Genomic DNA, 18183 nt, shown 5'->3' on the forward strand with positions numbered 1-18183 from the left:
AACTGTCATTACAATATAAAAAAAACCACTCATAAACCTAAAATATGGATGTGTTTATTGTCGAGAATGAAAACAGTAGCATCCACTCTGACGTCACAACCGCTTGTTTGCCGGTAGAGACGGATGTACGAAACTCAAATTGAGGTTATGGCGCAGTAAACTGGCCATCTATAAGTGTCAAATCAAAACAAGCAAGGGACTTGTTTGTGTATTTTAACTGTTTTCTACGTTATCTACTAGTGGGGCCCTCTTACAGCATGCCCCCAACTTCTGCATCGATTAAATTAAGGAATCTACATATGGGACCTCATATTATTAATTTTTTTTAGTAATTGTAAGTTGCGGCGTTGCCACCCGGTGCTATTATTATCACTTCTTCTGTGTTGGTTAAACTAATGTAAAAATGTTTTATTATACTTGTAAACGAGAAAACAAACGTTCTGCACTATAAAAGCACTGTTACGTTTTAAATATTGCCATTATTAATACAAGACAACACGAAACGTCAAAGGGAGAGAAGGTGATTGAGTTATTGGCAACATTGCAATCGTTCATTTGTTTTCTTTCAGGATTTCAGTGCACCAGTCGACAAGACGGAATGAAAATCGAAAGCTCGATTTTCACTTTACGAACGTAATGGTAAAGGAAAATTTGCGTTTTTCTTTTTAATTTACGGTTTAAATGTCAAGCGCGACGAAAATTCCATTTCTAAATTGTCCTACCGATGTTTGAGTCGAGTGTAGCAGTTTTTCGTGCATTTCCAGCTTGAAAATTCTTCACAGTGTTCATTTTCAAGTTAAAAGTGGGAGGAAAATCTTGGCGATTCAAATGAAAATACGGATGTACTGGTAAGTTTTTTGTTTAATCTCTTTCAAGCAGTTCAAAATAAGGGGATGTCTTGTTAGGGCTTCTTTTTGGGGGAAAATTTGGTTATATCTGATTACAGTATTTACAGTTACCCCTTATTTATCACTTTTCAATGAGTTATCTAAAAATAACTTATTAGTGCCTCTTCCTTAAGGGCCTTTTAAGATTATAGACAAGTCTGGCAAACACTTGAAATGTTTTAGGTTAATTTGTTCATAAAACCATAAAATAGGTGGGTAGTTTGTGATTGGTCAAAAAAAAGCAGCTTTTTTTGACCAATCACAAGCTACTTACCATAAAGCCCAGTTTAATTAATACAATTTTGTGTGCCTTTAATTTTTCTAAGAATGTCTTACCCCCAGCTTGTACTTTAAGTCTAGCCTAAGTTGGTTCAGACTGTGACTTTTTTTCTTATATTTTGTTATGTTATTATGTTCAGCAGAAGGTCTAGATCAAGTTGTGGCAGCACTGCTTGTCAACTGTCAGTCAAGTTAGCTGTCATTTTTTTTGTCAGTAGTTTTCATTTTTAAGGAAAATGTCAGAGAGATTGAATTATTTAATTGTTCTCTTATATCAAATTAAATTATCAGTGCAATTCTTTATTTATTGGGACCTACATTATAAACCAATCACCCAGCAAAACTACTGACCCCAATGCTAATTATTTTTCAGTTTTAATTTACATGGAGGCTATTTTTAGGTCTGTTTAAAAATTCCTAGACTGATTCATTTACATATTTTTGTTATAACAATTTTACGAAAGTGAGGCTAATCATTTCACGTAATTTTTGACTATTAATTATGCAGTTTGTGTTGTGGCCTACTGGATTGACCACTTGACCTGGTAAATTGACGCTTCTTCTATAACCCAAGAAGAAATTGCATTTTGCTGTAATGGTTTGAACCGTTATAGTTTGATTATAAGTTAAATCAAACATCAATACAATTTAATTGCGTGCTCATTACAAGTGTATATGGTTTCCAGGATGGCTATTTCCAGACACTCACTGTCTTTCGTGTGCCAAAAACGTGCACCACTGTAAAGGGCAACGACTCCTGTGAGCTTCACCTAGGCAAATCATTAATCCGTTTGATTAAACCATTGTTTGTTGTTTTTTTTTGCCAAGGTTTTACTATTGGCAATTTTCAACTAACTTGGGTAAAAAAATTGCCTAGGTATTTAGTTTTGCATGATTTAACCTCACTCTTTACAAGATTTCGCGGCTAGTAAGGAATGCATGTTTGCTATAAACAAAAGCAAAAATTTCCCGAGTAGGAACGGAAATAGTTCGCCTGACCTTGCACATAGATTTCCCAGTGTAAACCATCAATTTCAATATGGTGGAAATTGGCCAAACAAAAAAGTCCAAAACCGTGTTGCGTGCACGTTTCCAAGCCATGCAGGGCAGTTAACATCACTTTCATTATCCAGCTAGCTAATCATTACCTTACCCCTTTTCTGGTTGGTAAACAAAAAATACTCTTTTATGCAGTTTGAGGCTCAAAGTAACATTTTCTTTTTTCAAAACTGTTTCCGCCGAAAAAAGCCACCTTGGTTATTTTAAGCCTAACGATCGGTAATTAGGTTTAAAGAAAATAATAAAACGATGGCTGTTAAACTTTTAAGCCCCACTTGTGTAGGTGTTTACTAATTTACATTAGAATAAGAACAGCTCTATTAGAAATTAGAACAGCTCTAGTATGTCAAACGGCTGTCACGTCACTTGTCACTTGTCAGTAGTGGTCGTATTGTGAACGCTCGATTCGAAGCGAGTTGGTTTCGAATCCTGATTTTAAATGGTTTTTGGTGATACTTTACCAATTCCAAACAAACTATTTGATAGTATATTTGATAAAGCGTTCTCTTTAGTGTCTGACTTGTATCGAGTTCACAGAGTATCACAAAACAGCATTTACAATCATGATTCGAGACAGATTTCAGACGGTTATGGTTTGATGTGGTCAGTGTCGATATTATGGATTGGATTGTTTTAATTTAAGTGGGAATGTAAGGGCATTAACGTGTGAAAAGTTCAAAATTATGGATCAGCGTTTTGCTTACGAAATGGACGCTATCATAGAAAGATGGAGCCTAGTACAGGCAAAACGTCAAGTAGACTGTGGAAGGCGTTTGAAGCGTAAGTGTCCTGTCATTACTTGTATTAGGGCCTGTGTACTTTAGTGCTTTTCATCAAAAATCTTTGATTTATTCGTTATTATGCCAATTACACCGATTTAAGGTCGCAGTTCAAGATCTGTCATCAGGCCAGTGTTTACCACGTGATGGACAAATGACAGCGACTATCACTTGACACGTGACACATCTTTCCATGCTTTTAAATGTCAATCATAAACCAACTGTAATGTTTAAACATGGCAATGCAATATTAAATTGATTGGTTTAGCTTTAATATGCCACCATCTTCTACTGCAGGTGTGTCGAAAACAACGTCTGTGAAGAAGGCCATCATATTTTACTTGCTAAATAGTCACGGTGTCCGGATAAACAATATAATTTCGTAATAATTCAGTTTTATTTTCGTTTAACCTGCCCACGGGCAATGGTAAAGAATGTAGGCACACACGTAATGGGTATGCATGACATTTTGTGTCTTTGTGCGAAATGACCGTCAACTTGTAGTTTTTCAAATTGTTTTTTGGTCGATTTAAAAAATCACAAGCAGAGGGTACACACACGCACACATTTGCTATTTATACGACTTTCGGCTATTAAGATGCACAAGGAAGTTGTGTGTGTATAGTTGACATACTGAAATGTTTAGCTCGTCGCATGGTTGCCACGTTTAGCACTCAGTGGGCCAAAACACACCCTGTATATTCTATCTGCTTAGGAAACTTTCAAATTATAGAAACAAGTGGACCAAAACGGTCATTTGACAGTTGGTTACAACTGTTTAATGGCGTCATACCACCAACTTCAAACAAGATTCAATATGTAATCTTCTCTAGAATGACTCTGTATTTTTTTCTATTGTGATATACCGTCATCAATATAAATATAAACTAAATTACGCCTTTTGACTGGGCAACAATAGACTGATTTAGGACCGTTTCAAGGGCGTGGTATCACCCAAAACACATCGCATTATAAATGCTATTGAAGCCTTGAAACTATTTTATATATTTTGGTATTTATATTACTGTACCCTTAAGTTTTTCAGGATCAATTTATAAAAAGTGGGTAGTAACTGGTATAATTAAAATTAAGTCTGCTGGTTGAAATTTTAAAGTTGACTGGCCTAGATCTAGTCTATTTATGTTGTCCACGTACGTTTCCTAGTTGTCGTCTCGTTTTGAACTAATTTACAGTGTTAAATGGGTTGCATTTTAGCGCAGTCATTACAAGCTTGTCTCCCAAACAACCTTAATCTTTGAACAGGATTAAAATTGCCGTAATCGATTTTCTGTCATTCCTATCTTTTTCCTGAAAGTGTGCACTTGCCTGGTATGTAATAAAAATCGCAAATATTTGCGTTTATACTACGTTGCCACTATTATTTACTTTACGCAGTCGGATCCACTGTTTGTTCTGCTGCAAAGTTGCTATTTTTGGACGTGGTGTAGGATTATATCGTTCTTTAGTTTTTTTTTTTAATAATGGTTTCGACAATTTGAGCCTATATTGTGGCTGATGACGATTCAGAAGCGCAAATTTGGTTTAGTGGGCTGCAAAATTATTTTATACCTACAAGTGTAACAATATTGTGACTTATTTGCAGAACAAAATGGCCTATTTGAATCCAACACGTTTGGAATCAAACCTAATGCTAATGAGGATTGCTGCAGGTACCAAAATCATCCCCAATCCTTCCTAAAACCATTCACGACTACACAGGGCCACTGGTACCGTCTTTAGGGCAGCAGGATCCCTAGAGGCGGACAATTCTGGTAGCGGCGCCGTCACCAGGTATGTTTATGCACACCAGGTATTATTTATTACTTTGTTAGTAACAAATCAAAAAGGATCCCAATTAAACTAGTTAATTTGCAATGACAAATTAATTGAATACAAAATGGAAAAAGTTTGGTTATGTTCTCTACGAAGAAAGAAGAAAAATTTGACATTTGACATTTTGACAATTGTCATGTATTTTCTCGATTTCAAAATGGTTTCCATTTTTGAGCTGTTTATTTTTTTTTTCTTTCTTTATGTGCTTAGAAGTCTTTTATTAAGTGAATTCAGTTTGTTTTACGGACTTGTAGGTATGGCGGCAATGGCAAGACATCGTCCAGGAGGCAGTGGCGGCGACGCCGCCGAAGACGACATAGCCGCCATCGCAAAACAAATTTCCGACACTGCCGAGGTGATTTATCAAAATTGGAAATCGAGGAATTTGGCACCGGCGGATTTGATTACTTGTCACGGGGCTGGGGACACGGCCAAATTCGGGTAAGTTTGGAACAAAAAAACATGGTAAATATCGGTCGTTTTTACGCTCAGTTTTTCATCATTGTCAAAATTCCATGGATAGGGTAGATTTGTGAATATGTGCGGCTGTCTAATGACGTCACAGTGAGTGCTCGCTGCACGCTTTTAGTACGTGAATATTTTGAATAAAAAAGTAGGATCATAGTTCATGGCGTTTTAGCTAACACGTGCCAAGTTAAATGCACTTTAGGTATTCCCAGGACGTCTCTGTCTCTCTTTTGAACAAATCCGGCACGTAATTAAATCAATATCAATTCGGTTTTACTATCGTATTAGAAGCTCTCAAACAGCTCGTTAACTTAATTTATCATACAACTTCTCAATAGTTTGTGTCCTAGGATAAATCCACCGCGTTTATTTTCGGATTTTCTTGTAGGACGTTGTAGGTATACAAACTAGTTCAGTCGTTTGTGTCGTATCTTGCATGACGCCGCGCGTTTTTTTTCTCTAAAATTTTAGTGACCCAACAAATTACATTGATTTGTTTGTGATTATTAGAGTGAATTACCGGCTTTAGTTGCGCGATTTGTACTCCTGGAAAAGCATTTTCAACCATCCTCTGCAATGGTTTAATTAGTTATTGTTAACACTTTTCTTTTATTAATTTCCTTGGTCTAATTTTTCCAGTATGTTTTCTCGCGGTCTCTAAATCGGTCTACCAACGAGTGGTGAATACGTGAAACGCCGGAGTGTTTAAAAATAGTAACTCGCATTACACATATCAGAATACTACAGGATGAAAACGAGCCATGAGGTGAGCGGCAAGTTTAATTGTTTCAAATACTAAAGAGTGAACAATTTTGACCTCGAACATTTAGATACACAAGCATTTTTCGTAACGTTGTAGCGTGTGATTGAACAGGAAAAAGCTGAAAGCTGCTTTTTTTGATCGATCACAAACTATAACCAATGCAGTTTACGCCAAATGTTGCCTGAGAAAACGACTTTCTGTTTATAATGGTTAGGCAACCATACATACAAAACTGCATCGCAGATAGCCATGTGCGTGCAGTACTCTTAATGCTTAATTATTATGTAATTTTCACATAATGGTTAGGTTAGATCAAATTAGCTCAATCAAACTGATAATGCAGACGACTATAATTCTAGAGGCTTCTGGCAATTATTACAAGGTTTACAGTAGTATTTAGGGAGCTCTGACACTTTCACAGTAGTTCTACAGACTTTTGGCAGTTTAAAACAATTTCTAGAGGCTTCTGGCAGTTTAGAACAATTCTTGAAAGGTTTAGTGTACTTGTAGAGGCTTCTGGCAATCATTACAAGGTTTACAGTAGTATTTAGAGAGCTTTGACACTTTCACAGTAGTTCTACAGACTTTTGGCAGTTTAGAACAGTTCTTGAAAGGTTTAGTGTATTTGTAAAGGCTTCTGGCAATCATTACAAGGTTTACAGTAGTATTTAGAGAGCTCTGACACTTTCACAGTAGTTCTACAGACTTTTGGCAGTTTAAAACAATTTCTGAAAGCTTTAGTGCACTGGTAGACCCCTTTGGGAATGCTTACAAGGTTTACAGTAATATTCAAGTGGAAAAAACTGAAAAAAACTCTTTTGAACTGCGATTTTGACAGATTATCGACAAATATTTGCTGTTGACATTAATGACAGTTGATACTTGACACTAAGGCCCTACCGACGAGAGCTCTGACACTTTCAAAGCAGTTTTCAGCTTGCAGCTTGTTCTTGACAACCTGGTTTCTTATACAGGGTGATCAAAAATTAAATTTCCCAACACATAAACGCAATTCATATAGTCGAACACAAAATGGTTTCAGGGTTTCGCTGTGGCGTCGGTCGGCTGCCATCGAAATTAGACCAAACCTAAAACTTGATGCATATTTGATTAGCCAATTTCAATATTTCTGGTATTTAAAGGTCGATATAATTGAAACGTTTGTATGTTTCTCCTAAATAGAGGATTTCAAATGTTACTCTACTAATTTTAGCCGATTTACGTTCAGATATATTTTAATATAAAACAATGTTTTTGGTGTATTTATCTGAAATCTGCTTGGAATTGGTCCAAAGCCTTGAACACAACTTGCTCGAATCCATCGACGTTTCAATATGTGCACTAATAAATCGTAATAATTTTCGTTACAGTTCAATGTTAAAACCCCAGCCATCCACCAAGCCGTCCATCGAGCTTTTGGCGCAGGCGCCAGAAATGGACAATAATCGGCTCGAAAAGCTAGTCAAGAATTTCGTACACGAGGACAAAGCAAGGTTGGCAGCGCAAGCCAAAACTGCCAATAACAAACCGATGCCCAGCAGCATCCAGTATGCGTTGCAAAAGTTTGAAAAGAATTCCACGCCAGTGGTGGAGAACGGATTTGGATCCAAGAAATTGGGCGGCAGTCCAGTGGCGGCGGGACCTGCCAAGAAACCGGCCACTTACGGACAGATGACTGTTGAACAGGTTTGTGCAGTGCGGCCCAGTTTAGCCAATCTGGTTAATGGCCAAACATCAATCATCCAGTTAGTTATTAATTAATCATCGGCCGCATAATATTGGTCAGGATGCGATAACGGAGTTTTACCTAAATTTTGGCTGGTATTACTTAAAAAAAACAAAAACTCTATTGAACCTTGACACTCTAACTAAAAGCCTGCACTAATTCGATTTGCTTTATCAATATAGGTATAATGATGGTATTTATAACTCGGTCATTATAATAACTGGACCAGTTTGGCTCAATTATAAGTAGATTAAATTAGATTAACCGTGACCTGTTGGCTTGAACCCTAACCAATAAACACTTAGATGTTTTGTGTGTAACATTTTGCTCTAATTTTTATTTTTAAATGTGGTAGTTCGTGGTAAGTCACGTGACCGTGTTTTTCTTAATTTTCCAAGATCAGATCTCCTCCTTGAAACAGTCAAAAAGTGTTTCTGGTGCACCCTAAACCTGTAAATAACACGCGTATTTCTAACACTTTGTATACAGGTGTGGTAAATCCAACCATAGGAAAACCGTGTAACTGACAGAGAAGCGTAGGTAATTGCATGCGCGGGAGAAAGACAGAAAACGAAAAAAATATCAAGTAGGCCATATTTTTAGCGCGCTGTTGCCAAACGCCGTAAGTAAGTTTGTCGAGGGTATTGAATGCTTACGGCGTTTGGCAACAGCGCGCTAAAAATATGGCCTACTTGATATTTTTTTCGTTTTCTGTCTTTCTCCCGCGCATGCAATTACCTACGTTTCTCTGTCCGTTACACGGTTTTCCTATGTCGATGGAGAGCCAATAAAATGACCTTTCCATTGACGTATAAAAGTCGTTTGGTTAATGGTACCGTTTAGCCTCTAGAGGGCGTCAAAATTGACTGAATTTTCTATGACTTTTTTGGTCGTTCAATAACTCTCTCATAAAACTTTTGTTTGCCAATAAAACGAGCTGTCTGTTTACGTAAAATTACACTACACTAGTTTCCGACTTGTCTTTTACAGACTTACCCACCAACATCACCACTGAACAAGCCAATCACATCAACAAGCACACCGAGCCAGAAACCTCAAATATCACCAAAACCGGTTCATCTTTTATCGTCGGACACGATCGAAATGACACTGCCGCCGGATTTGAATCCGGCCGGATTGCAAACGTGGCCCCTTAAAAACCGTATCATTTCCACCGACAATGTGACGGGGAAAACGCAACCCCCTCACACTGGCAATAGCGTTCCCACGCCTTACCCCAACAATAATTCCAATAATAGTGGACCGCAATTGTCTCCCACCGGACGATTTAGTGGTAGTTATCAACAGTGCAAAGAAAACGGAGGAGAAATCTCCAGGCCTACAAGTTTTAATTCGTTGCCTGTCAAAGTGTTGAAGACTACCATTGATGAGGTAAATTGTTCAATTATTCCACTTAAAGCTTATCTGGCACTTAAAATGACTAAGTTGTGTAATGTAGTGATATGATGGACTAAGCTAACCTAACCAACTATTGGGAACCTTAATAAACCAGACTAAACAAACCACAAATATTATGTATTAAAATGGCATTGATTTAGCTTGAGAAGTTCATGTATCACTGTGTTAAGATACCGCTGTAGGACTTTATTTTATACAAATTTAAATTGTGAAAATTCCGTTGAATTGGCTAAAAAATTTAAAAGAAAATTTTCTCATATAACCTTTAATAAAGAAAATTGAACGCCTTCCTGAACCCGCTTTAGATGTGCAATTGAAAAGTAAAACAATTAAATGGTCAGAAGGTCAAAATCGTGAAAAAAAGCAAAATCATTTTCCTCAAGAAACCATACAAATCTGTAGAAAAGCACAAAACCATTTCAGAGATGAAACATTTTTTTAGGCTTTCAAACTGCTTTACAAACATACGGAATATTTTAGACTGTTTTTAAAGTTTTCAAAAATGATTTAAACTACTTGAGGAGCATTTGGACTGTTTAAAGAGCATATTGAAGGTTATGGAATGCTTTAAAGCAATTTGGAAACTCGTACACGACTCTAGGATTTTTTTGGAAGCTTCTAGACGGTTTTGATAGCTTCTAGACTAGTTGAAAGGCATTTGGAATCTTTTAGACTGTTATAAATGCTTTTGGAAGCTTCTAGACTGTTTTGAAAGAACTCTCACTGCTTTAGAAGCATTTTGGAGTTTCTGTAGTGTTTTGAAATCTTTTTAGACTAATTTAGGATCATTTGGAAGGTCTTTGGAGAGTTTAAAGAGCCTTGAAGGTTCTGGACACCTTGTAGACGGTTTTAGAAACTTTTGGAAGCTGTTAAACTGCTCTAGAAGCATACGGAAGCTTATAAACCGCCTTGAAATTTTTTGGGAGCACCTAGACTAGTTGAAGATTATTTAGAAAGCTTTTAGACTGCTTGAGAAGCATTTTGGAGTTTCTCCAGTGTTTTAAAACTTTTTAGACTAATTTAGGAGCATTTGGAAGGTGTTTGGACAGTTTAAAGAGCCTTGAAGGTTCTGTACACCTTGTAGACGGTTTTAGTAACTTTTTGAAACTGTTAAACTGCTTTTAGACTGTCTTGTTTGTGGGTTTTTTGACTGTCAATATTTTGAGAGGTTTTAGATAAATTGAAAAGCAGTTGTAAACTTCTAGGCTGCTTTGTAAGCGTTTGCAAGGCATTTTAGAGATTTTTTGTCGTTTAGAAGCCTTCAATATGTCAATATAGCAAAAGTTATTATTACCATACTTAGGGCCTAACGGCCTACTGTGCAACGTTACAGAACGTCAAAACTCCTGCGGTTTTTTGCTCAAAGCAGTTATTAGTTTAGTTTATTTTTAAAAACTAGTTAATCCATACAAAAAATAGCAGTAAATAAGCACAAAAAACGAAAAGAAGAAAAAAGCATGAACAAAATCTGTCAAATGAGGTGTTTTTGCATAAATCGTTCACATTAGATGTCAAAGGTGGGTTGCTTTTATTATTTAAAAAAAAAAATTTCTAGAAATTTGGACTCTAATCATAACACACCTTTTATGAACTACATTACTAAATACATAACATTCACTATACAATCAATATTAGAAATGTGAAACTCTCACAGGTGGCGTTAGAGGAAAAAAGGCTGATAAACGCCCTGAAAAATGGCGATATCGTGAGTGACGAGCCGGTGATCAGTCGAGTGCCTGCCAAACACATTATCCGGGAACCGGAAAAGTCGCTGGAAGGAATCACAAAATGGGGCCTTAGAAGTACACCGAAACGACCGGAACAACAGGTACCCCATCCGGAGTTGACGTCGAGCCAAAAACAGCACATGCGTCAAACGGCCGCGAATCCGGTGCGTCCATTTTTGACGCGCGGTTCAGTGGCGGAGCGCGTCCTGATTTTTGAACGTTGTCCGAGCGATTTGCTGTTGGATAAACGGGCGCGGGCACCGCTAGTCACTCAAATTACCAAGCCGCAAGTAAGACACTGTATTTTACTTAGTTTTCTGCTAGAATTAATATTGTTTGTTTCAGCCACTAGTTAAGCAACCAAACTTGCAGCACACGACCCTTCAACGACACGTAAGAGCGCACAGAAACGTGAACATACCACGTTTCCATTACCCATCCGGAAAACCGAGTCCACCAGGTCAAATCGAGCTGCTCCGATCCAAAGTTAAGGCCGCGTTTGCTCAAGTCGGAGAAAGGGCTTCCAGGTAAGGTTCAATCCACGACAAATTTGCAAAAAACCGTTTACATTTGTTTTATTTAGGGAGCATTTCGGCGCAATAGCTCAAGCATGCCAACTGCCGTTGTACTGGAAAACTCCGTTGTATCTAGCCGCGTGCGCGGACAAAGGGGCCTGCACGTTCGATCAGTTTATGACTTTCTGGCAAGGGTGCGTCAGTTTTCTTCTGTATTCACTGTCATCAATAACCTGATTAATTTCCCGTAGAATGTCGTCAAATTGTCATGACGCCGCTTCGCGGTTTGTCTACATACTCACCAGAGGGCGTCGACAGTGTTTGATTCCCGAGGATTTCATTCCGTTGGTTCAGGACGTGGTCGAGACGCATCCGGGTTTGACGTTCCTTAAAGAAGCGACCGAGTTTCATTCAAGATATGTCCATACAGTCATAGCTAGGTACAGTTCTCGCAGAGTGAGTTTACCCATGCGTCACGAAGGCTACGTCATTTATAATCATATGTGTTCATATTATAGAAAAGGGAGTGTCTAAAGCTTCGTCACGTTTAAAATTTTGCGTGTATTGTCAGTCAGAAAGTAGAGATTTTTGGCTGCAAATTTGCACTAAAACAACCTTATACCAAAGCAAATCAAACTTGACGGAAATAACATTTTTTATTTATGAGAAGTCTCCGTTTGGATCATAGAATTCCGTCTATATTTGAAACCTAATTTATTTACCAAAATTCGCAGAGATGTATCACCAATATGTAGTATTTCTTTGACTTTAAGCTCTTGATTTAGGTTCTGGATGGTTACATGTTTCTCTAAAATAAATACAACAAATTAAAAATTCAATAAGACATTCTGAGTGATGCTGTAGTATCGCATATCTCATTTTCAGGTTGCAATCCACTAATTTTATTTTAAACCCGCTGGAAAACATTTTAGACGCTTATTTTATTTTTTCTATTACTTTACTATTAATATGTTTCAAGAAATTTGTATGAAAAATCTATAATGCAACCCAAAAATCTCAGTCTCTGGAAACAATGAAAATGTTAATAGATGTTTCTTACAAAAGTAGATATATTTTACTATTATTAACATACTATTCTTGTACATATCATATAATGTATTTCAAACATCCATTTTAATGCTTTCAGATAAATCAGTGGTCTTGACCCGTCGATTACGTCTCGATTTAGGTTTTCTAGGTGAGAAAATCATAAGATTACTTGCTTGCTTTTTCCGAATCGAATAAACAGTTTTGCGGGAAATTTTCAAAGCAGCTAGTATCAAAAAAAATACATCAGTAAGAATATGTAAGGTCTTAAAATTTCTTATTTTCTTCCTGAACAGATGATAAAGCTTATAAAGGTCCTCCATTGGTTTTTTCCAATTCAAAATATTCACAAAGGTTAAGAATTAACTGCTGGGCTTGTCTGTGGAGAATTTTTCCAGGCATTTTCTAAAAAAATACTGTAAAAGTAAGTAATTCCGAATTTAGGAAAAACCAAATGGCTAAATAAAAACCATAATAGACACTCCCACTTTTTTTTCAAAACAGGTTAGTAATTGTGCCAATTTTGGTTAGATTGTGACAGCCGACATAAAAATATTAATAATAATATTATGAAAGTACTTACAGAATGTTAAAAGCGTAGAAACAATAGCTCTTAAAAGAACTGGGGTGGTGTGGTTAAATAGAAAACTTTATAAATGATTAACAACACAAAGAAACGGAAAAGAATTAATAGTAAACAAATCAAATGAATTTCGATGGTTTTCAAACTGACAATGACTGAAATAGAAGCGCTAATCAGTAAATGTTTTTTTTTCCGGAAGACATTCACTTAGATATTTACCTTTTCTGAAAGTGAACAATAGACAAGGATGATGATGTCTACTTCTAAATCACAGGGTGATGACGCACGGGTAAACTCAGTCAAAAAAGTAGCAAACTAATTTTAAATACTAAAAAAAAGTTTGAATCCAACTGTAAACTACATTGCAGGATATATTATTGCGTTAACCGTTCTTGGTCCGCGAAAATTTCGGTGCCCGAATTGCGTCGATCGAATCTGCTCAACATCATCCAGTTGCTCGAAGACGAAGAGGACATCAATCAAATCACGCAGTATTTCAGTTACGAGCACTTTTACGTCATTTACTGTAAATTTTGGGAATTGGACCGCGATCACGATCTGTTCATCGATAAACAGGACCTGACTAGACACAACGACCACGGTAAGTCAATCTGACAGTTACCACGTATGACTGCCTGAATCGAAACGCGTATTTTTAAAGTCGTCAGAGAATGGTTTTGTTGAAGTAGTGTTGAGATTGTGTTGGAACTGTTAAGCTGGTTGGCAATATTTTTCTTCTTGACTTAAAAAATGGGATTTTGTGATCGATGACACTACTGACAGAACTGACATTTAAAGAACCTTTGCTGAGTATTTTACGCCTTTTCTATTTTCCTTAATCAACAAACACAACAAACAATGACAAATGCCGGAAAGGCTAATACATAACCTCAAAAAAGCTTACATTGTCATTGGTCAAAATTGACTTCCAACATGAAATCAACAAATCCATCAGCTCTGAGGCTTGGTGGAAAGTTGAGGCTATGTTGTTTTCATCACAGATTTATGTTGACTTAAAAGACAGTGACAGTTGGATCCGCCATTAATTCATCAGCACTTTAAGAACACTTTTTATAAAATTGTGGTGCTTGGGTTGGCAACAATACCTAAACTGATGTTTTCGTAGCTCTCTCGACGCGGATTATCGATCGTATTTTTTGCGGATGCGTTACCCGCGGCAATAAATGTCGTCGACAAGAGGAACGAATGTCCTACACGGATTTCGTGTGGTTTTTACTGAGCGAGGAAGATAAATCTCATCCGACCGCCATCGAGTACTGGTTTCGTTGTATGGATTTGGACGGCGACGGTTATCTTAGCATGTACGAGTTGGAGTATTTTTACGAGGAACAAATGCAGCGCATGGAGAGTATTGGTATTGAAACGTTGCCATTTCAGGTGAGTTTCAGTATTTTTTTTAGTTCACCTTAAATCATTCCATTTATAGGACTGTCTATGTCAAATGCTGGATATGGTAAAACCTAAAATACCGGGAAAAATTGCTTTGAGCGATTTGAAAAAATGTAAAATGACACCGATATTTTTCGACACTTTCTTCAATTTGGAGAAGTATCTGGACCATGAACAACGCGATCCGTTTGCATCGCAACGCGATCACGATATCGACGGAGTCGAGGTAGATACCCATCTCTGATTGTCAACAAAGTTGTAATAACCTCAATTTTTTAGATGTCCGACTGGGACCGGTACGCAGCCGAGGAATATGAACTTTTAGTGGCCGAAGAGGGCGGAAACGATGGAAACGACAGTCTGTAAGTAAACTTTACTTTACATTAGAAACTACCACAGTGAAATCAGTAGAACATTTGACAGTCGTAGTTAGTATAGTGGGTGATGGACTTTATTTAGTTTTCAGTTGATTGGTATGTTAAATGGGAGACGCCACTAAATCAGACAAAACCTCAAAATATAGTCTTTTACTCAATTTAATTTTTGCCCAAATTACTATTATTTAAATACAGTGCGTTTTTTTTAACGCGCAACATAGGATTTTACGTGTTAAATTTTTAAGCCCATGTTAGACCATTTTATTTTGGAACTGCAAGTCTATAACTTGACGGGTGTGTCTTTAGTACCCTGAAGCTTAAGTAAGTCTACCAATTTGGTCTAAAAAGTGATTAAAAACAGGAAAAAAATCACTTTTTTTCGAAAAGATTTTATCGTTTCATACTCCCTGTATGCATTGTTGTTCCTTGTTGTTTTCGATACTGGCAGGGCAGGTAGCAGGTAAAGTGACATATTTTGACTTGCATCACGATCCGACATCTTTTGAACGTCAAAAGGGCATTTTATGATTGTTTGGAATACTGTTTGGCTTCAAACGGAGGTCACTTTGAACAATTCACTTATAAAAATACTTCTTTTGTTCTTAACTTTCTTGATATAAACTTAATGATCACCCTGTTTTACTTTCTACGCCAAATTTTACCTGCTACCTGCCGTGCCAGTATCAAAAACAACAATGCATACAGGGAGTATGGAACGATAAAACCTATTCGAAAAAATATGATTTTTTGCAAGCTTTTTAACACTTTTTAGGCCGAATTGGTAAACTTACTTAAGCTTCAGGGTACGAAACAGCCACCCGTCAAGTTTTATACTTGTAGTACCAAAATAACATGGTCTAACATGGGCTTAAAAATTTAACACGTGAAATCCTATGTTGCGCGTTAAAAAAAACGCACTGTATGTATACGAGCATATTAATTTATTGAATTAAAATATGAGTTAAGTCTACATAGCATTATGCCAGCAGAAAGATTAGTATGTTGTCCTCCAGTCGCCATTTGACTTCCACCAATCCAACCGTCACTATCAATAATTAATCTTCTGGAGGACAAGCAAACCTTGCTAGTGCACTTAAAATGACAGCACAGTAGGTTTTCGATTTTCCAATCGCAAATTTGGATTTTCCTTGTGTTTTCGTGTGGCGTCTCCACAATTGTCTTTATTTACTAATTGATCGTATTAATTTGTGTTTAAGGGATAACGAATGTGGCTATGATAGGGTAAGATGAAGAAACAACGTGGCCACCTCGCAAATTCTAACCTGAAATTTTTGGCTTTTTTTCTACTAACTTTACACTGGAAAGCGTATTCTGACTGGGTTTTGTCACTAAAAAATCCCGCTTTACTTAACCAATCACGGCAAATTCGAAATGTTTCCAGCTTTCCGCAATGTCGTACAATTACTAATCGTACCTAATAATAATTGGGGCTAGTTTACAGCAAATTTACGATTTTAGCTCGTCCGATGAAGGCAACGAGGAACTACTAAGTGAAAACCTTGAAGAGGCCTTAGAATTGTCTGATGACAGCGATTGCAGCACTTAGTATTGGATAGTGAAGGAATTAACAGTATTTTACTATTTATCGCTTTTTAGTAGCGCACGTGATCTCCTTTAATAAAAGGAGAATAGATCAACTAAGCCCGTTAAATTATTCTAAAATTAAAGTGCCGCCTAGAGGAATTAATCAGTTTCTCAACCGAACAAAGCACAAAAAACGTACGAGAATAATTTTTCTACCCTAACCTTACTATAGTGAAAAATATTTTATATTTACAAAATGCGGTAGAAAAGTGGTAGTTTCGAATAATAACCAACTATTTTATAGTCTAGTCAATAGATTTGCCAGGATGCCTGATTTAATTTTAACGATACTCTCCCGACTTAGTGGTAATGCGCAGGATGTCCCAAAATGTACGACACACCCTGTATAATTGTTGCACTCTGTCTACTTTATAGAAACAGAAATGTACAGAGTGTTTCAAATTCGTTGGTTTTACGGGGTGGGATGTCTGTTTACCGTCCTTGGATTTGAACTACAACCTAAGTTGATGTTTGAATGTGACAGATTAGGTGCAAAATAACACAGTCTAAACTGGACTTATCTAAGCTGTCCTTGAACTCCACTTCTGGGGAAACGAACATTAATGCGGTAATTTGACAGTTGAGAGTAAAAAGTGTCCTAATGGAGTCTTGAGAGCAAAACTTCCTACAACTTTCCTCTTCTATACATTTTTGTTCAGATTTTTTCAAATAACCTATTTACGTTTGGTTGAACTTGTTTAAGGTTTTTTAGAGCACTTTTTTGTGTTCTGACAGAGTTTTTAGGGAATATCTCCTTAAGGAGACACTTTAGGGCAAAAGTGCTCTAATGCAATCTTGTAGAGAGGGAAATTCCCCACAACCTTTATTGATATTTTGCTAAATAACCGAGTTACGGCTTGGCTGAACTGGGAGGTTTCCCATTATTTTTTTAAATAATTAAATAACCAAAAAAATGTGATTTTATGTTCAACCTGGAAATATCAACAAAAAGTGCTTTTTCTGTTATTTATAAGAGGAAAAGAGACGAAAAAATCGTGAATAGATTGGTGTTTCCAGTTAAGATGGCAGCGCCAGTTGAACTAAAATCGGGGTTCCTAACCTAAAATTATAAATAATATGACACTGTCACTTCACATAAACGGAAAAATGACAGCTAGAATGCCCCAAACTATTTTCAAAACTGATCACCAGAGGGAGCATCTCTCTCTTATCTTGAAACGCCAATAGGACAGGAATTTTAGTCATTTTTTATATTTTACATTACTTAACATATGGTTACAATGTAACTGGTTTCAAACTTTAGATTAAATATATTATAATATTTATTAGGCGTATTATCCCGAAATATTTATGAATATTGTGTGATACTTTTTGGCGTATAAACCCGCGAATACACATGTGCATGGTGTGAGCTTTAAACGGTTTTCTTTAAGTACTCTTGAGAGTTTCGAGTGATTGGATGTTACCCCATATACAGGGTGTCTCACAAAAATTTATATGTTATTCTAGTTGTTTGTATTTTTCCAGTTATTAGTTTTAATATTAATTAACGTCGTGCAGCTCTATAACTATATATTGTTATGTATTTAATTATTTATGTATAGATTGTTTAGCACTACTTTTTAATATTATCAAATCATTACGACTAGTCATTCTAATCTGTGTATGTTTAATATTATTGTATAGAATATTTATTACATTGTTTTTTTTTTTTTTGATTCTGTTATTTAGTTCTTCTAGGTAAG

General features: G+C 36.6%; 1 protein-coding gene across 6 annotated transcripts; it reads left to right on the forward strand.

Moving 5' to 3' along the window:
* Positions 1-569: 569 nt before the first annotated feature.
* Positions 570-18156, forward strand: LOC145733213 (serine/threonine-protein phosphatase 2A regulatory subunit B'' subunit beta-like). 6 transcript variants are annotated; one of them, XM_081985927.1, is made up of 15 exons: positions 570-848; positions 4608-4795; positions 5092-5278; positions 7439-7754; positions 8785-9186; positions 10868-11230; positions 11286-11467; positions 11524-11649; positions 11707-11895; positions 13454-13686; positions 14212-14483; positions 14533-14721; positions 14775-14857; positions 16090-16114; positions 16352-18156. In XM_081985927.1, the coding sequence occupies exons 3-15, from the start codon at positions 5094-5096 to the stop codon at positions 16361-16363; spliced, it is 2577 nt and encodes an 858-aa protein (XP_081842053.1). In that variant the 5' UTR covers positions 570-848; positions 4608-4795; positions 5092-5093; the 3' UTR covers positions 16364-18156. The 6 variants fall into 6 exon arrangements, with proteins under 6 accessions (XP_081842053.1, XP_081842050.1, XP_081842056.1 ...); XM_081985924.1 differs by lacking the exon at positions 16090-16114; XM_081985925.1 differs by lacking the exons at positions 570-848; positions 16090-16114 and adding an exon at positions 2637-3005.
* The last annotated feature ends 27 nt before the right edge of the window (positions 18157-18183 follow it).

This window comes from Ips typographus, linkage group LG8 (genome assembly GCF_016097725.1).
Source record: "Ips typographus isolate SLU linkage group LG8, UJ_Ityp_2.0, whole genome shotgun sequence".
In the NCBI taxonomy this organism is placed as follows: Eukaryota; Metazoa; Arthropoda; class Insecta; order Coleoptera; family Curculionidae; genus Ips; species Ips typographus.